Genomic DNA, 21,637 nt, shown 5'->3' with positions numbered 1-21,637 from the left:
TTAAAACAGCTACGTCATTCTATGAAATAACAACGAAATAATATTGTGTTCGATTCTCGTCCTTTATCATTTTCTTCATTCATCTCAAAACCTCTTTTTATTTTCTTTAAGTATTCAATTTATTTTTGTTATCTCTATTTTAAAAAATGTCAGAATAAAAACCTCAATTGATCAAGAGAGGTCAATTCTGACTCGCATTTTATTATCGAACATTTTGGTGTTTTTCAAATTATATTTTAAATATTGCATAAATAATATTTAGAAATCTTATGGTGTGTATGACATAAAATCTGTCAAGGGAAATCCGGGTAGGTAAATTATGCAACTCGTTGCCGGCTTTTTTCCATTTAATAATTGTTTTTAGAATTATCGATATAATTCTTTTACTTTCCCGTCTAGTTAGCGTCATAGTTCTAGAAGGGAAAGTATTGTAATCGGTCCAATTTGGGCATGTGCGGGTTTCACTCGATCTTTACCTGTTGACACCTTAGAAACCCAAAAAACCTGTTTGTATGTACGTGTTTATGTGTGTTCGGCGTTAGGTGTCGCACCCTAAAACACCTTATATCTCTAGAAGATCTCGACCGATTTTGACCAAACTTAGGCAGATTGCTTTCATATATGGGGCATTGATTCCATTATATTTTGAACTTTAAACGTTGAGGGGATGATGCTGTAGAGCAAGGTCACTCTCAGTATCTCGAAATTTCGCCTAATTAAGGTCTTATTTTTCTTAAAAACATCTGTTAAAAATTAAAAACTAGTAATATTTCAAAAAAAAAGTTTGCAAAATCACTCCTTCACCCAAAAAAAATTGCTGTAGTGGGTATAGTGTGTCATTAGTACCCGCTACCTGCTAGTATCTGTACCTGCAGTTCCACAGTGCCTATACACAAGCTGCCACTAATGTCATCAAAGACAATATTCCAGTCACAGGTACTGTAAAACTCTTAGAAATTGAGATTTCATTCTTATTACAGATATATTATACCTTAATATTATCATCAAAAGATGCAGTAATTACATAATTTAAATCTTTGACAAGATTAATCAAACCCTCTTTAAATTCACATAATTTTGGTGGTTTTTGAAATGGGCCATCAACCATAAGCGATGAATTATTTAAGCTTGGTAATTTTATCCCATGAGTACAGGTCCATACCCGCCCTAAAACTTAAAAAATTATATTAAAAACGAAATATGGTACCTGACGAAATGCAAAACATTTTATGAGATAGTTTTTAATTTTCAAAATTAGCGTTTTCGTTTATAACACTGGTTCTCTTTATAACACATTGTTCTCTTTTGATTGGACAGTGTTACCAGAACGAAGTAGAGAATGAATTTTTTAATTAGAAAGAGTTTTGTTTATTATAACAATAAATTAAGTTATTGGAAATCAATTTTTTTGTAAATGGGGTAAGTGAACTTTTTTTTTCTTTACATGATGATAACAAAAAACCTTGGGTATGAAATTTATAATGCAATTTATGTAAAACAAGATTTATATAAAACTTTAAAGATAATTTATTGAGAACGCTAGGAAAATTATACCAGATTGATTTAGTTTGTTGATTTTTCAAAAGATTTTAAAATATATCACGTGCAGGATAATCTTTCTTTCAAAATTGGGATAATAAATTTTAAATAAATAAAAAAAATTTTATTTATTTACAATAGCATCAGGCATTAAAGATGTATTGGTAAATGAAGGTTGGTAAGATTTGTTTATCTACAACTATTGCACAATAGTTTATAATGAGGAAAATTCGTCAGTAATTTCAGAGTTCTGCGAGTTAGTTGAGGTTAAAATTCAGTGTTTTGTGTTTTAATTAACTCAGTTCCTCAATTTACATCGAAGGTATGTTATATTGGTTTTATAATAATTATGTGCAAATATTTTAATTTATAATTATATGAAAATTAAATTAATATACCTAATTTATTTCACGTGATTTTATGCCGAATGCAAATTTTTTGACATGATAGTAGTACTACAGAGATATTAATTTGCCTGCTACTCAATACATAATATTGTTATTTTTTGTGTATTTTACCGGTACCGGCAATTTGTTGGACACGTGTTTTACATTTAACTTTACCGTTAACACAATGGTTTAGAATAATGCTAGAATTGATTGTAGTTCAACTTAATTAAAAAGCAGGTGTAAATTATTTCATTATATTTATTGTCCGTAAGTAAAGTTTAAAACTAGTCAAGGCGTACGCACAAAACTTAAATTTTAAGAAGTTATATATTCTTTTTAGATATGGTTCCTCATTGATTGCTTTGAACGAAACTTGCATTCAAATTTTTAAACTGTTTGAAACACCAAATGTTACCACTTTTTCTAAAAATATTACTTTGTCAATGAATACGTTCATTCATACCTTTTTTCATTTAACTTTCAGTTCGTCTGATATCACAAGTTTGATAAAGTAACATCCTCTACAAAGTAAAAATATTTTCAATTTTTCCCCACCCTGAGTTTTGACTGAGGATTCCCACTAAATAATAAATAAGATTTGTTTGTAGGAGGACCAACTGATAATTCAGGTTGAATAGTTTAATATAAAAAACTCCCTAAGCTTCATTTTTAAAGAATCTGTCAATTTATCTCTGTTTTCTACCACTTTAACTAAATAATAAAAATCAATTTAAAAAAATGTAAATTGATCATCTTCAACAGTAGTTTTTTCAGAGAACAAAGAAGATTTTAATTACAGGAAAAAATTAAATTAGTTTTAATCTTCATTGAATATATTTCTTTTTTAAAGAGGTATTAAATTTGTTTACTCTAATACAAATTCCAAAAAATTAATTCACCTCTACTTTTACATTTTTCTATCAATCTAGCACTATATGAAAATTATTTTATAAATGATACTTTTTTCAAACAATTCTACAGCACTTAAAAATCTGCACCACTATTTTGAAATTAAGATATATATTACGTTTTGTGATTTATAAACAAATCAGCTTTAATTTAGATTAAATCCGTAAACCTTCTACATTTGTCCAAGACATCCCCGTACCCTAGACAAATATACCTTGTGTATTGGGATGTCATCCCAGCTCGTATTATGACATGTGATATATTTCTTTCAATTCCTGCACAAAATGATACTTTCTAGCCCAGAAAACCTCATTTCTGGCTATCCAAAACATCTGTTTTGAAAATTGTGCAGTATTAGATTCCTAAGAAATAATCTTTTACTGTGGTTGGTATACTTGCTCTCAAGAAATACAGACAATCTCTTATTCTCTTGTTTGGAGTTTTATACTGGGGTTGAATGAAAATTTTCTTTATGATTAAAGAAAATATATTCAAAATTATTAGGAATATTTAAATTTATACCACTTGGTGGAAGAGTAATGGCAACGCAAATTATCATCTGGAAGGTGTGGGGTTGAAATCCCAGTCATGCTTGTTATTTTTTACAAGCAATAAAATTCTTCATTAAAAAAAATCCCAAGAAATTGTATTTCAGTATGGGCTTCTTGTCACTAGAACAATAATTCTTTAATAGTATGATCAAAGATACCTGTTGCAAAATTGATACAACTTATCCGTGTAGCTTATACCTCATTCACACTTGTAAGTACACACATTTGTCACTTGTAAGTACAAAAGCATCATTTATGGTGTTAAAACTAAAATATGCGCTGATGTCATAACAGCAAGCATGAAACATTGTTAATTGCTTCATGTTTAAAATGTCTTAGTGATCAAACTGATTAAAAATATATTGGATCCATTTTATAACAATAAATAGATTAATGGTGCCCTTTTCACGTCAAATTTGTTTAATCAGCTCTAATTTTATTTTTAAATAAATTATATTTGATAAAGTTATTTATAATTATGAACGTAATAGTTTAATTTGAGCATGGTAAATAATTTCTCAGGCTAATAAGGTTTATTCATCACTAATTGTTATTATTTGTAGATGCCGAATATTAAACTTAAGACATGTGATGAAGTGATCTTTGATGTGGATCTTCAAGTTGCAATGGTCTCAAACACTGTGAGAGATATGTTAGAAAATCTAAGAGCTTTAGGAGGTAAAATTATCAGAAAATATATCAAAGTTTATTTTTTAATCATAAATTTTTATTTTGTGACATTATTACATATTCATATTCCTGAACTGTTTTTATTTGAGAGTATATAGAACTTAAATATGTTTATAACATTATTCTTTTTCTGAAAATTTCCATCATGTTGGAGTTCATCTGTTTTAGAGCTTTTATTGGTCATGAGTTGGGTAATAATGACTAGTACAGTTGTTAGTTTTCATAAAAATATGCTTATATATTTCTTAATAAAATTGTGTTATGGATATTATTGTAGGTAAGTTGAAAATAAAAAAGTCATTCAGGAATAGTAAAACATAAGCTACTCACTACTTTGTAATTCTATGCATACACAAGAAAGGACATAATAATACACTTGAAATTATGAAATATATAATCACACATTAATAATATACTTAATGAATAGAAATAGTTCAAATCAAACATGCTTTTCAATCACATTTTAGTTAATAACTGGCTAATTTAAAAAAACAAATTGCTTGATATAACACCAGCTGACACCAGGGTGAGAGCAGCAGTGCCAATCACTGAGATAAGGTATTTAAAATGAAGAATTATAAAAATTAATTCAGTTTATCATAGCCATTTTAATTTCTAAATTAATCATTGTACAACTAATCTGTGTCGTTAATAGAATAAAGATGACACTTTATTAAACCAGGTGTAGGTACATTGTTATTGTTGAGAACTGTTTCAGAAGAGTCTTCTGTTAGCTTACCTGTTATAATTATAATTATGACATTTAACAACGTACATTCTACCTGATTGTTAGTGGGCCTTTTTACTGCTTTCACTTATACTTTTACTCTAACTACATTCATACTCCAGCTAGTCAATAATTCAAATGCAGTGGCATTATGATGAAATAATTACACTAACATGTATCATAAATAAGATAAAATACATAACCAAAAATGTTACACAGTCATACACGATACTTGTATACAAATTCATATAACTTACTGGGTACTGGTATATACAAGTATTTTGTTGCCATTCTAATAGTAGCATTCCATAATTAAACTTAACATAATGCAGCACAAATTTAAATAGAAACAAAATAGTAAGTTTTTATAGTGCATGTTTGCCTTATACATAATATAAACATTGGATATTAATTTCTCAGTATATTTTATTAAACAGTAATAGATTAAAAGTTTTTCCACATGTTAATTTATATATATATATATGTTAGAACTATATATATATATAATTATATATATATATATATATATATTTGTTGAACAAATATGTTCATCAAAGGGATCTATAAATATTGAATATGTAAACAAAATAATATTCTGCAGTCAAACTTATTTGATTGATTGCCTCTTGTATTTTATTAAATCATAATTATACCTCATATTCATTAAAATCTTAAATTTTCTTTTTGGTATACTGCTGTAAAATTTTGTAGAACATTGAATTTCTTTATTGTTTGTAGAATTTCTGTAGAATTATCTTCAGTTTTTCTCACTTGCATTTCTTTAGATGTAAAAATACTGCTTCTCAAAAGTTTTCCTCGCTAAGTTTGGCTATTTACAGTCATATTTCATATATTAACATCCAGTCTTATTCTGCTGCAGAGTGGGAAGGTTGCATATTTTTTGTAATATTTTTTTAGAATTATACCTTATCAATTAAACCAGGAGCAGAATGTTAGAAGCCAAAGAGGAGATTCCAGTAACAGAATATTTTTAATCTGTATTTATTTATTTGGTCAGGTCTTTGAAAAAGTGCATATATTTTGTCAAGATGTATAATTTTTTATACAACAATTATTAATGATAAAATAACAGATAGTGATGATAACAAAACATTTTTCAATGCCAGGCAAACAACCAACTTGTAAAAGGCATATCACAGGACTGGACGACTTCAATAAATATATGGTAAGACAAACAGTTTGTAATTTTCACCTGCAAAAACATTATCTTCATACAGTGAAAATTCTGTTACAAGAGCATCGAGAGAGTATTAACTTTCAAGGGCAGAAAAGCAGTTTGAAGTATATTCTGAATGATCTTGACTTCAAATGGAGAAGGGCCCAAAATAACATAAAACTATTAATTGAAATGCCAGACGTTCAAGAAAAAAGAATTTCTTATCTGAAGGCAGTGAAGCATTTCAGAAATCAAGGACGGCCCATAATTTATCTCGATGAATCGTACATAATTAGCAGTCACCTTAAAAATCAATTGTGGTCAGACAGTTTTCAACAGTGGTGTCCAACATCCAATCTCTAAGGGCACAGATTAATAATTATTCATCCTGGCAGTGAAAAAAGTTTTGTCTGGACAACGTGGAAGACAGCAAATGAATCTGGGGACTATCATGATAATGTAAACAGTGATATTTTTATGAAATGGATGAAAGAAGAATTGTTGCCAAATTTGAAGCCAAGAGTGTTTTAGTAATAGACAAACTGGCGATTGTAACTGTATTACAGTTGTGTCTAATAGACACACAATCGAACCAAAAAAATGGAAGTGATAGTAGATGACCTCAAGCGGCCATCCACTATCACCCATCCTCTTGGCTGTCATCCAACAGAGTCACGACTGGACTACTGACAACAAGCAACAATTTATAGGATTATATCATATGCAACGTGATCGTGGCATGATATTATCATATAAACTGTTGATTGTAGTTGGACAGCGGAAGTAGGAAAATAACAGAGTAAACTTCTCGGAAGTGCCATGATAACATATATTTTATTTTATATAATCCACAATAAATTATTCTCTTAATATCCGGGTGTTTGTAATCCGGATAATTTACATATTTTATATATTATAATATTTAAGTTATATATACATTTTTATTTTTATTTATATATACAATGTTATTTGCAATTTTAAATATTAACTTACATCTATTTCATATGAATTACATACATATTTACATACATCATTTTGACCAGCTATTGGTGTAATTATTGGTAGTGGTACTGTTTGTCTGTATAGTGCTTCTTTTACCTTGGTATTATCATAATCTGGTTTCATGTGGTATATTTTTCTAATAAAATATTTAAATTTCATAATCCGGTTTCGTCCTCTACATATGGTTGTCCTAGTACCATACTCGGGTATGTTACTCTATTTTGGAATACTGCTCCGGCCCCTAAATACTTGTCACCCATTATATTGTGACTTAAAAATTCTTTTGCTGGTTTTATTATTTGTTGTTTTATTGTTGTACCCTGTATACCTGGTATTAAAATGTCCCATTTATTAATCCCTCTGTTCTATTTCTTCTTTTGTTATTACGTCTAACGTCTTTGAAAATAATATGTTATCTTCTTGTTTTAAATGGTATGTCGGTCCTACATCTGTTTTCTTTGCTGCTTCTAATTCTAACGGACATCTATCATATGTCCCTACTACTAGATTCTGTGACCCTTCGAAGTCATACGTTGTATAGTTCGTCGAGCCCCCTTGTAATAACCTTTGTCTCAATACATTATAAACTTCTACTCTAATTTCCCATTTAACCTTACCACAATGTTCAAATCGATAAAGCCCTGAACTCAAAGAGAAAAATCAAGATATGAAAGACTGGCTTGTGAAACACAACATTCCTTTCACCGATACTATGTATGTGCCCAAGTGTATAAACTGGTAAACGTGTCATAGCGGTAAAATCTAGATTTTGCCGCTATATCTTTGATGAAGTTGTTCAAGAGAATGGTCATGATGTCTTAAGACTGCAACCATATCATCCAGACCTCAACCCAATTGAACTCATATGCGCTGATGTTAACAGCTATGTCGCTAGTAAAAATACAACTTGTATTTTCCTCAAGTTCAAATGCTAATCGAAGAGAAGATTGCTAGCATGGGTTAAAAAGACTGGGTAAGGAAGTGCGACCATGTAAAAAAATTTAAGACTAGTACTTATCTAAGGAAAGTGAGATCGACAACCTCATTGAATCGTTTGTCATCTCATTGGAGAGCAATTCTGACTCAGCAGTGATGAAGATCCAGATGACATGAGTGGGATTGAGCCACTTGAGTGAAAAAGTGAAGGTACTTAAAAAAGTAACCAATGACTTTTCAATTTGTATAAAATATGCCTTGATTAATACTTTATCTCTTATTATAACAACCAAGGGATAATAGATTAATACTCTATTATCCCTTGGTTGTTAACGTAGTGCTAACTGTTAAATGACAGTAAAATTTTTTTAACCATCTCATTGTAAGCAAAGTAGAGTAAAATATCGCATTTGACTATTATAATAAAATCTGTAAAACAATAACATGTTTTTTAACCTTTTATTCTATGATAAGTACAGTAAAATATTACTTTTTACCATTATAATACATTTTATGAAATAATTCATAATAGTTGCAATTAATTGGCAGAAAATATGCTTTTTAAATATTACACTATCTAATTATGTTATAGTGCTATTACAATAACATACTTGGTCATTGTTTTTTTATTAAATATCACATTTTATTGGGTAAATTGGGATTAAAATAATATGTGTAGTTTATGTTATAGGTAAAGGTACCATATTATAAGATCATATTTTGATATTAATATTGTAAATTCAAATAGTTATTTCTAAATTATATATTAATGAGGTGTATTATCAACTAGTTTACTTTTGATGAGCGTTAGGTTAGTATTTCACATTAGCTGTATTACAGTATCAACTGATTGAAGCAAGCAAGATGTTTTCGGTTAGGCTAGTAACCGAAAGGCACAGCCGTATGTGCAGTTAGTTTGGTTCAACAGTACATGATTTAGAAAGGAAAGTGAAGTTCTCTTGTCAGAACCAAATAGACATTTTTAAAAAAAATCGTTATGTATTCCAAATTTTTTTATCAATTTATGTGAGAAATAATAACATATGTTTTTTTTTTTTGTTTTTTTAAGGATCAGGTTGATTTTAGTAATATTGAAAAAATAACATTCTTTCCTGGTAAATATTGCTAGAATAGCTATATTAAAAATGAAAGTATGATCATGTCAAGAATGTGTTATCTGGTTTTTGCAAACACTTAGGATTCAACTAGTTCATATAGAACAAAAATAAAAAACATATGGTTTTTTGATATGTGCATACATATGTGTGTCACACTGCTTTTGGTCTTATATCTCAGGATTAACAAAACTGATTTTCTTTAAATTTGGCTCAAATATTTCTTTGTATGGGGCATTGATCATATTAATTTTTTTTCAAAATTCATTAAGGTGATGGGGATACCATAAAAAAATTTGATTTTCTTCAGAGGCATTTTAGAGAAAACTTTATTAAAACAAATTTGTTACCTGCAATGCAATTATAAATAATCTAAAAATGTTTTAATAGAGCTTAAGTATTATACTTATAGTACAGCTTAAAAAATAATAACAGTAATGTAGGCGTATGAAAGAAAGTTTAATTAAAGTTGGATAAGGGATTATTTTGTAACTTCTTTTAGGTAGTACTTAATATATTGCAAACTTCTAAATATTATATATTTAGTTTTGGTTGCTTTATACTTAACTTGTTTTATCTTTTTTTTTTCTTACTAATTTCACTTTGTATTCTTTTCATAAAATGTTTGTATATTAATAAACAGCAGACCAATGATTTTATTTGCTTGTCCAGTTTATGTTATATTACCTTTATAATTAATTCAGGTAAGAATTTCAATTTTAATTTAGCATAGTGGCTTTATCATATTTTTTCATTTATTCTTCTAAACCATAGGATTTCCTAGTGAGGTATCTAATTTCCGTAGTTTAATTTTTTGTCAGATAAAAATCATTTTTAATTAAACAATAATGAAACCAAAAATATAAGTATTTTCAGTTATAAATTTATTAATACTTTGTATATTTATGTATTAAACGTAGTTTTTATACAGATTAAGCCTCTAAATTTAATGAATAATGAATGTTAATTTGTTGTAACAGTATAACCTCTTAAAGAGGTTTGTGATTTATTTAACCCTTTAATGCATTTTATAGTATGGATCATTCTTTAGATCTTCCTGAGGCTCTTTACTAATTACATATAATTTTGTACTACTTACAGACTCATAACACTTTGATTAACCTTAAACTATTATACAATTAATAAAGTGTTATAAGTCTGTAAATAGTAGAAAATATGTAATGAGTGTCAACCACCCAGCTGACTGGCTTAATATTGCAGTTACAACTATGCCTAAAAAAATGTGGTGAATTAGAGTAATAGTGTCAGCTGTCACTCAAGTGGGTTCCTCAGTAAGTTGTATTAGGCCATGGTTAGCCATTCTAATTAAGTAACTTTACTTGCCTATTGAGTTTTATTGGGATATTAATTCTTAAGTCGCCACTTATTATTATATTTTTATTTTTAACTCAACTTATCACTCATATTATCAAAATCTTCAATAAAATTGTTTACACAAAATTCCTGTAATTTATATTATTTATCAATTTGCTTTATTATTTATCTTTATCTTCAAATGGATGTGGACAGCATTATGTAACTCACTATCTAATCTTTGATAAGATAAGAATTAATTACAAAAACCACAATCCCTCCTGGCTGTAGCAAATGTTTACATTTAGGAAACATTTTATATCCTGATAAATTGTAAAATGATAACCTGAAAAAAAAATTAAGTTATAAAATGATGATTGTAACATGTTCTTCTATTCATATTTCTAAGAGAACTATTACATGTGGCATTATATCAAGTGTTCTAAGTTTCAGAATAAAATGATCAAAGTTTTTTCTTGTGTTCTTAATAACATATCACAAAAATTTTCTTTACATCTTAGGTGTCAACAATAGACTAAAATATGAATACCTAATATAAATCAGCTGTTCATATAACCATATGTTTACTAGTAATTTTACGGTGCTGCCACTATGGCTGCCAAAAAAAAAAAAACTAGTCTCATTACTTTATTTACAGACCTCATATACAAAACTTATAATGAACCACATTACTCATCTTGAAGTGAAGCCACATCATCCATGTTGGTCAGAACAATAGTCTTGCTATCTTCTTTCTTATGATGGAAAATTTTACCATGTTTGACCCAAATAAATTCTTTTTTATTCTAATCGCTCTCACTGCCCTGAATACATTGCATCTAAGTGAGCTTAAACTTTCATTTATAAATAGAATTTCTGCCGGTGTTGGAGTGAAACCAATATCATGAATATTAAAGTGCTGCTTGACGTTTCTCTTATCTAAAATCTACTCTTATTATTTTGCGAATGAACTTCATTATTACTCCTTGTGGTCTTCCTTCTTGTTTAGATCCAATATGATGAGAAGCATTAACAAATTCTTTTTACAAGGGCACGTCAAGTTTAATGGCTATGTTCTTCACTACTTAAAAAGGATCGTCATTCCTGTTTTTAGGAACTCCATTGATTTCAAAACAATGTATTTGGGAATGTTGTTGTAATCATCTACTTCTGTTTCAAGATGTTTTACTCTTTTACACAGAAGAAAATTTTCTTCATTCATTTTCTCAATTTTTTTTTTTGTAATCCTGAAGTTGTTTTGTTTGTTCATCAACTTTCTACAACAATTCAGCCATCTGCTTGTGACAGGCTTCAACTGATGACTTACCCAAGTCTGATTCTAAATTCCTTATTTGAGTCTCTTCTTTTTTTACTTGATTTGCTCTGTGGATTTTTTGACAGGTTTCACATCTCCATATCACTTCTACAGCAGTAAGAAAATCAGTGTCATCTTTTGACAATTGATTACAATTACCATGGAAAAAACTTGACCATCAGCTTGTTTCTTATAATTTTATATCTATTTTCACTTTTTGTTTTTTTGTTAAATATACACTGTATGTTAAGTAAAAAAGTAACTGTTCAAAGGTAGGGAAAGTTATGACTAACTAGAAGGAATAAGCACAGCGCGCTATCAAATAATCCAAAAATAATAACCAGTCAACCACAGTACATCCAATATCGCTGAACTCTCTCCATTACTCTTATATTTGTACTTTATTTTCATCATTTAGCTATTTTATTACAATTTATGACTAAAAGAGGGCAATGTATGATTTATCAAAGTGTGCAGTGTATAGCAAAATGCATTGAAGTTGTATTTTATGGCTGCTTGCTTGCTTGCTGTGGAGAAATACATTTCAGTGTGTTAACATGGTGACAAATGGAGTTCTCAAGTTCTCGGCTGCAAAATGGTTAAAATATGGAATATTCTAACTGACTGTTTGTTATTTACCTGAACACCTTTGTTTATATAAAAAAAAAACAGTCATAATCAGTTGTGCAGATTCTAGTATATATATCTTAATTATGAATAGGTTCTTTTAAAAGTATAACATTACTATGTAATGTTGCATCTAACAATCTATATTTTGTTCAGATTGAAAAAAGTGGTCCACATGTGTTATAATTATGCATAAATCCAGTCTAAGATGTGTGTGAATAACTGAAAGAAAAAAATCACACAAGATAAGTCACAAACTCACTTGCCTGAAGACTTAACTGTGGAAAGGTTAATATTTCTCCTAAGATTAAATAACTGAATATATTGTATTAAACACAGTAAAGTGAGTTGAAAAACTGTTAATGGAACTGCTGTAGTTACAGGTAACCAAATCTGCTGCTAATTATAGAAAGTTGTTAACTTGTGATTGGAGATTAGTTGAAAATTAATATTCAACTGTTCAGAAAGCTGTTCTTGAACAAGATTTTGGTAATTCTTCTATTTTCAAAATTCTTAAATCTGGCCTTCACCTTTTTAAACAGTAGTTTATTTAAGTATTCTGAGTCAGTAATTTTAGTTGTACTGCAGTATAATGCAAAGATAACATGCAGACCCAAAGCAAGTAATTTGTATTTAATCATGCTTTTAGATGAAACTATTTTAATTTTAAATGACATATTAATAAATATAGCTGTTATTGTTGAATTTATAACAATCCTTAGTTGATTCTACTGGCTCATATTCAGCATCAATGGCAAGAACACCATTTTTTTTCTTTTTCCTGTTTTAGCCTCCGGTAACTACCGTTTAGATAATTCTTCAGAGGATGAATGAGGGTGATATGTATGAGTGTAAATGAAGTGTAGTCTTGTACATTCTCAGTTCGACATTCCTGAGATGTGTGGTTAATTGAAACCCAACCACCAAAGAACACCGGTATCTACGATCTAGTATTCAAATCCGTGTAAAAATAACTGGCTTAGAACACGGCTCCATTGGCAAGAACACCTGCTTTTACAGTTCAGAACTATTTATTTTAGATAGAAATTTAACAGGAATTGTTTATCATGACTTGTAAGCCAATAAATAAACTTCTACCAGTTATCTTGCCAACCAAAAATAGCTTACAGTTTAACTAGGATGAAGCAAGATTTTCATAACTTGCATGACTCAATAATTACACTCAAACTCTCAATATTTATATATATATATATATATTTTTTTTTTTTAATTTAAATATTTTGTTTTGTCTTCCTTTAGAGGATGATAATAATGATGCAAATTTTGATGATGATAATCCAGTTCCCCTCCAAAAACTAGATTCTGTAATGTTTAAAAAAGTACTTGAATGGGCTACTTATCATAAAGATGATCCTCCTGTAAATGAAGATGAAGAAGATGATGATGTCATTAGAAGAAGTGACGACATTCCTGAATGGGATAAAAACTTTTTAAAAGTTGATCAGGCAACTTTATTTAAACTTATTACGGTAATTCTTATTTTTTGTTATCTTAATTACTTTCAAAAAATTTTGTTTATTATTTTTTTTTTATTAAAGAGATGTTATTATTTCTTATATTTTAATAGTGAGTGTAAAATTAGTACTTAATCCGTATGTTTTGCTTAAATATCTATCCTTTTAAGCTTTAATATTTTTTGGGAATTTTTGTAGCTTCTAATAATTTTTTTTAATAAAGTACAATAATTAATATGTATTAAGAGACTTCACCTTTGAGTTAATTAGAATTCAGTGAATGGACTTATTGTTGTTAAGTCAAATAAGTATAGTCATGGGAGTATCAGCTACAAAAATAATGGGTTATCATTGATTTTATTTTTATACTTCATAAATGCTTTTTATTGAATTGGTTAACCGATTTGCTCATGAATTTTTTCAAGAAAACTGCCTTGTATTATTTTTTCATAACTAATACATATGAACAGTAAGTTTTTTATTTGATTTAAAAAAACTGCTGCTGATTATTTTCTTATTTTAATTATGTTTCTTGAGTAGATCTGGATGATTGTTAGGAAAGTAGATCTTTAAATCCTGAAAAGTATTTTTTAAAAGATAATTTTCATTGAACATGAAATAACAAGATTTTTTTTTATAATAAAATAAATACAAACTAAAAAAAGTCATTGCTGTATAAATTATTTTCATAAAAACTAATGCAACAAAATAAAATGTTCACAAATGGATGTCAACTGAGAGAAAAGTATCTGTGAATGTGATACATTTTTTAACTGTATACCTACAGCAGCAGTTTCAAATAAAGTGCATTTTTAAACCTACACGGACAGATCACCCATCAAAATGAGGATATGGTTTAAAATTAAAAAAAACAACTTAACAAATTCTTTTTGTTCAAATTATCTGCTTAATAAATTTTTCTTATTTAATTTTGCTAATTTTCATTACAAACAGCATTTTGTTCTGAAATTTTCATTACAGAATTCATTACAAACTATAAAAAATAGGAGATATTACTTTACATCTGGCATGTTTACTTCCTTGTACGAAGTAAAGGAAGTATTGTGATCGTGAAAAATTTTGATTTTAAGATTTCAACAGAAATATACATTTTGACTTGTTTTGGCATGACATCTGTCTGTACGTGTGTATCTCGCATAATTCAAAAATGAATAGCCATAGGATGTTGAAATTTTTGATTTAGGACTGTTTTAACATCTAATTGTGCACCTCCCTTTTTGATTGCAATCGACTGAACCAAAAGTGTCCAAAATATAGCCCAAAATCTAAAAAAATTTGGATGTTGTACTTTTTCTTAACTGCAGAATAAGTCTTCATTGAAAGCTTTTCAGTGTTATATCATACATGATACTTATTTTCATTGGTTCCAGAGTTATATCTAAATAAAATTTGAATTAATGAAATATTTGGATCTTAGAAGAGGAAGGCACATTCTATTATTTCGGTTCAAATCAGACTTATCTCCTTTTTTTAAATTTAAATATATTGATTTATGAAATTAACCTGTGATTATAAAAAAAAATTTATGATAAATAATTTAATAACAATAATTTTTTTTTTTTAATATCAGAAGTTATTGTTGGGTGTTGATCATTCATTTTATGGTAAAAAATTGGCAAAAATATAAATAATGATATACTTTTGAATATGCTCATTACAAGTTATATTTTTATAGCGTAAGAGTATTCAGTTAGTGTTATTTTAGAGCTGTAGTAAATGAATTCTTAGACATTTTTACCATTCCAGTGTGAGTAAAATTGCATATGAATAAATATGTAGAAACCATTTCATTTAAGTGAAAAGTGTAGAAACATCCTACGGTATTTTGTTTATCTTTTCTGTATACTTTTACTCAATTACTGTCAAAATTTGTTCAAAAATTTAATTAATATGAGTACTGTGTAGTCTATTTGTAATTGTTGTCGGGTTTGGTCTGTTCATAACTTTTTGTCTTAAAATGAATCTTATACTACTGATATTTAGTGGTTTAATTTTTATTCTACGAATAGTTTTGCTTTTTAGATGTGTTCTAATCTCTATCAGTGGAAATCTGGCTAGAAGGTTTATTTATGAATACTATGTACATTAAAAACATTATATTTTATAAAATAAGTTATTTTGATGCAGTTTCAATATTATTACTTAAGCAAATAATTAACTCATTTTTAAGAGTTTCTTCAGTTTGATTTATTGCATTGGTGCCGATGTATTTATTGGTTTCCTTTCCTTCACAGAGTATAGTCATATGCGAGGAAACCAATAAAAATTATATATCAAGAAAGTATAGTGGTTGCTCCAGAGATTTAATACTTTGCCAAGCAAGATAATTTTTCACAAGCTTGTCAGTGTGCTGATATATTGTTACATAGAAACATTTTTTTTTTTTTAAATCTTACTGCATTAGTGTTTTTTTTTTTAATGATTGCATCCTGTAATTAACAAAAGATATTGACTTGGATTTTATTATTCATTGTTGCCTTTTGGGATAAATTCATGGTAGATTATGTAGTGAATAAAAGATAAATTGTCTTCATTAGTGCAATTTTCACTTTGCACTTTATAAATGAAATTTTTTTCTTAAGAATAATGTAAAATTTTCATTCTAATATAATAAAAAAAAACTCCCAACAGATCAAATTCTGAATATTTCTCTCTAACAGCAGTGCCATTGATGTTTGTTTTTAGTTAGCAGACAAAAAAAAAAATTTATAACAATGTGTTGATAATCATGGTGCTTTTAGATGACTACATTGACATTTTTGAAAGTTCCGTTTGATATTTAACTTCTGATAATATTTTCTTAGCAGATTTTCTTCTATTCCTTGAAAAACTATCAATATTTTTATAATTTCTTATGGAAGGTAGATGCTAATTATAAACATCTGGAATTTGACACCTTTTCTTCAGTGGAGAATATTTTTAACTACGATGGTATTGTGTAACGTAGTAGATAAGCACATAGCTAGAGGTATTTATTGTTGAAAAGAAAACAGTAATTATGTACTGGTCATATTGTGACATAATCAATGTTGCTGACTTATAAAAAAGTAAATTTCCCTTTTATTATAACTACTTCAGAGAGAAAGGACCAATTCTGAAACTTTTTGATCCAACTTTGTATTTACTGACAATAGTTATTATTACAATGATTCTTTTAAAAAGTGAACTGATTATTATTTATCTGTTAGAATTAAGTTAATCTGTGTAATTAATTAGTGGAACAAAAAATAAATTTTATTATTTTTTTCATATTTCTAAATAGTTTCATTTTATAGGTATGTTTCAATAGTGGAAGATGAAATAAATTATAGTGCCTTAAATTTACTTATATCCAGGACAAAATATTTTTAATACAAACTTATATTTTGTTAACTGTTCTAAAATAATCTGCAGTCAGATCACTAGTTTATAGTAAATTGTACTTACTACTCTGTAGTAGAGTAATTAGCCAATATTCTTTATTTATTGTAAGTTTTTCTCCACAATTCTCAACCTTTTCTTGCATTTTAATTTATTTTTAAAGTACTGTAACGTACCTTGCTTTTAGGGTTCATTCAAAGCAATTTAATATGTTATGTCTGTAAATATATACTGTTTTCATATTAAAGATTTGTTTGGATGCAGAATTTCATGTACTTTGTTATTGTTATTAAAAATTATAAAATTTAAAAAATAATTTCAGTAATTTGTTTAATGACTTGCTTTCTGTTTCATATTCTAAACCACAGTTGTGTACTTTCTGTTTTAGGCTGCAAATTATTTAGATATTAAAGGATTATTTGATGTTTGTTGTAAAACAATTGCTAACATGATAAAGGGAAAGTCACCAGAAGAGTTGCGGAGAACCTTTATCATAAGAAATAATTTTAGTGATGAGGAGAAGGAAGAAATCAGAAAATTATGTTCACTTCGTGATGAGATATAAAAAAAAGGTTCTTGGTTACTTTTTTTTATGTTAAAGCATATATTTTGTACACAACAGTTTATTTTTTTTTTCTTTAATAAGGTAAACCAAAACCAAGCCCACTTTAGTTTTGTTTAAGCAGTTGAAAGTATAATTTAATGTTCGTTTCCTGTAGAACCCCCTTATATAATCTTTTCAGTGAATGTTTTCCAGAATTATTTTGAAACTGTTAATGCAAAAATTGTAGCAGTAGATTGTATATGAAATTTTTTAGAAATTTCAAAATTTTTAAATAATGTTAGGTAACATCCAGGCAAAAACAGCAAAGAATCTTCTCAATTGAAACTTTCTTAGAACTACAGTCATTTTAGATGTTCTTGTTTGATGATGTTGGCAATATTTGATTCTTCATACATTTCTTTTATTCTGTAAGCTTTAAATATGTTGCATTTACCAAACGTAGATTCCTTCAAATTTTCTTCCACTCTTTTCCTCTTATCAACTTGTCTCTGTATATTACTGATGAATAACTATTTTTTTTTGAATTCATATTATCTGTTGATGTTTCTTGATTTATTTCACTGAAAAGTAAAATGTACGATCAATTCCTCTTGGCTATTATGGTTGGTCTTGGCTCCTAATTCTCTCATTGTCGCCATTGTCTGTAACAGATCCTCCTTCCTGAATGTTTGCCTTAAAGTTCCAACTATTAATCGTGTTTTACTAGTGAAATTAATTTGAAGGTCACAGTGTTCTTAATGACCTAATATAAATTTATTTTTACTTGTTCAGAAACTGATACACTCAGTTTCTGAGTGTGTCAAACCCTAAAATACAGGGTTTTGCTTTCATTTACATAATAATTCCTAAAAAGATAGAAATAATAATCTTGAGGTATGTCGTTTGATGCTAGCTTAAGTCTAGTTAGAAAATGAATCAAATTCTCTCTCTCTTATCTTCCTCCTTCCCTCACCTTTATGGACATTGTATTGACGCTTTTATTATAACATACCAGTTAGAATTTTGAATGGAATACTCACTGGCTAAATGTGGTTATGTAACTTTAAAGACCAGTTTTATAATATATTTTATAAATATGTCTTAATTAAAAACTGTTTAAATACTTGTGAATTAAGTTTTTTTTTGTTTGAACAAGCGATTAGGGTGGGTTTACCTGTTAAATGTGTGTGTGTGTGATCTATATTTTATTTATTCCTAAACATAAATAAAACTAAACTGTTATAATAACCTTAAATGTTATCTTAATTCATCCAAAAATAATTTTTCATTTGTACTTTACAATTTTTATAAATTGTGGTTATTTACCATTTATTTATGTTAACCAAAATGGATATTCTGTAAAGTTTTAAACTGCTGATGTTAGTTTAGCAATTATATATTATGTAATGATTATATTTTGTTGTTAAAATAGTTATATACAGTCATACCTCATTTAATGTTGCCTCTGATAATGAAGCCACGATAATAATGAAGTCCAGAATTTATAATCTTTTTTTGGTTATCTTTTAAAGTCGTATTGTATAAAAATGTTTGTAAAGGATAAGTGAAGATAAAACACTAGACCAATGAACTTTTATACAAACAACACATGATTTATTTGAAAACATAACTTTATGAATATAATTAAACATGTTAAAATGGTTAATGTTGATGTTTATAACGTATTAAAAATTTATTGAATAAAAATGACTTTCCTTAATGATTACATAAGTATATATTATTTTATGTATGAAGGAACTTATATCTATCCTGACCATAATATTCTTACTACTGATAACGCAGCTTCATTTTACTATGCAATTTCGTGGAACATACCCTCTTCATTAAACAAGGTATGACTATATTTTTTTATAAGTTAATTTGTATCAGCAGTTCTGAGAGTCAGACTTAACTGTTCTTATGTACTTTGTTCAATTTTTTTTATGAACATTAGCTAAAATGAGTTAGAGACAGATGAATGGCCTTGTCATTAGAACATTTTATTTTTTGATTGTTTGTAGATTGGCTAAATACTGGAGCCTTATTGAGTGGCATTATTATGGATAGTTAATTACAAAAAAAAATTATTTTTTTATTACACTTGTTCAAAGTTTCTACATTAACCGGAGTTGTGATTTTTTTTTGTGTAATGAATTTTCAGTTAGTCCTTTCACCCTCATTTATGGTGGGTTTTTGTTACATTTTTTTTTTTTTTTTGTTTATTAACGTAACCTAATTTAACAGAACTATCAGTAATTTAGTGATGAAAAATTAATATAATAAAATTGTTTTAAGGTTCTTAAATTAGTATATTGTAATGGTATCAGTAGTTTATATGCTCATCGAATAAAATGTTTTGCTTTTTATGGCTTCCAGATTATGAACAAGTGAATCATTGTGATATCTTGTTTATAAATAATAAAATAGTTGCTAGTAGAATTAGTAGATCTTTTGTAGTTTGACATATTAATATACCTGACATTTAATGTGCTAAATTTATTGTATTTTATCAAATTGTATATTTGTGTTTTTATCAACAGAAATAACAAAAAGTAGAGTTCTCATTATGCAAGTTAACTGGATCTTGCTTATCACAAATAATTAAAAAAATCTATATATTCAAAATTTTATTTAAAAACAAAATAGTGGTGTACTATTTCTTGAAGAATAATGGATGAGTAATTACTAAGTAGAATTGTAAACAATGTACATCACAAAACCTGAAATGAAGCTGTGGGTAGAAAAGTGTAGTTAAACCAGTAGGTCTGGAAGAACAGGTGATATGGTTATATAATCTGAGTTGCCCTGTGTAAGTAGCATACGTTTATACCTATATGTTACTAGTTGTATTATTGTTACTATATTGCACCTATGGGCATAATGAAAATATGTTTCAGGTTTTAGAAGTTATATAGGTATATGCATCACTCACAAGTTTCCTACTATATTAAAAACATCTGATGTAAAACCCAAATCAGCAATGTTGAATAAAAGTGATGTAAGTAGGTGATGGTGGCTTGGAATCAGTAGCCCTGTATTACTAAAATGCACTATACTACTTAATACACAGTAGTATAATATTTTATTGTGTTGTAGTTTGATCTTCAACTGATTTACAATTAAGTACATCAGATAATTGGTATTTTATATTCAGATAATTGGTCACTTAGGAATTTAATGTTATCATTAAATAATTATTCTGTTGTTTTTTATATGAAATTTTTCAGTAACAGAATTGTTAAAAAAAAACCTTAGGTAGTTTTTGTATAATTAAAATGAGATAGAAGAATATATCTTCTCTTTCAAGTATTATAAGTACAACACTCCACAGCTACACTAAAAAGGTAGGTAATACATAAAAAAAATAAATAAATAATATTTCACCTGGAGTGTTTTGAAACATTAACAGATGTGGAATATTATAGATGAACTTATGCAGTTTTTATATCAGCAACTAATTAAGCACACTAAATGTTTGACAGTATATTATATATCCTTCTTACTTGGTTAAAAAAATTATTCTGTTGTGCCTTAATAGTATGAAATATTGTGCTATAATATATATGTTGTAAATTTTTGTATTTTTATATACCGTTTTGTAAATATATATGTTCTAATTGATATATAAAAATGTATATGCTAGTAATAAGTTGTTTGAATTTGTTTAAAATTATACGCTCATGTGTTTCATAACTTTTCTTGATTTTTATCTCCTTAACCTTATATTTTAGACTTTTTTTTTTTCATTATTTGTAAGGTTGCTTGAAAGTAAATTGAGAAGCCAGAAGAAGAAGAAAAGGAAGCTGTCAATTCAACCTGTATGATTGTTCAAACAATTTTTACTGCATTGTATTTTCCTTCATAATCTCACTATATAATATAGTGAAAAAGTTTTGCTGTTACTATTGATAAACTCAGAATTATTTCTTTTAAGTTAGTAGCAGTC

At 27.7% G+C, this 21,637-nt stretch overlaps 1 protein-coding gene across 1 annotated transcript; it reads left to right on the top strand.

The window, feature by feature from the left end:
• The first annotated feature begins 1,721 nt into the window (after positions 1-1,721).
• Positions 1,722-21,384, top strand: LOC142328232 (S-phase kinase-associated protein 1-like). Its single transcript, XM_075371841.1, has 4 exons — positions 1,722-1,861; positions 3,952-4,066; positions 13,552-13,781; positions 17,536-21,384. Exons 2-4 carry the CDS (start codon positions 3,952-3,954, stop codon positions 17,710-17,712), a joined length of 522 nt encoding a protein of 173 aa, XP_075227956.1. The 5' UTR covers positions 1,722-1,861; the 3' UTR covers positions 17,713-21,384.
• Positions 21,385-21,637: the final 253 nt, after the last annotated feature.

Source organism: Lycorma delicatula, chromosome 7, assembly GCF_047948215.1.
Source record: "Lycorma delicatula isolate Av1 chromosome 7, ASM4794821v1, whole genome shotgun sequence".
Lineage (NCBI taxonomy): Eukaryota > Metazoa > Arthropoda > Insecta > Hemiptera > Fulgoridae > Lycorma > Lycorma delicatula.
Note: the sequence above shows the minus strand (reverse complement) of the source record. Positions and strands in the feature narration are given on the sequence as shown.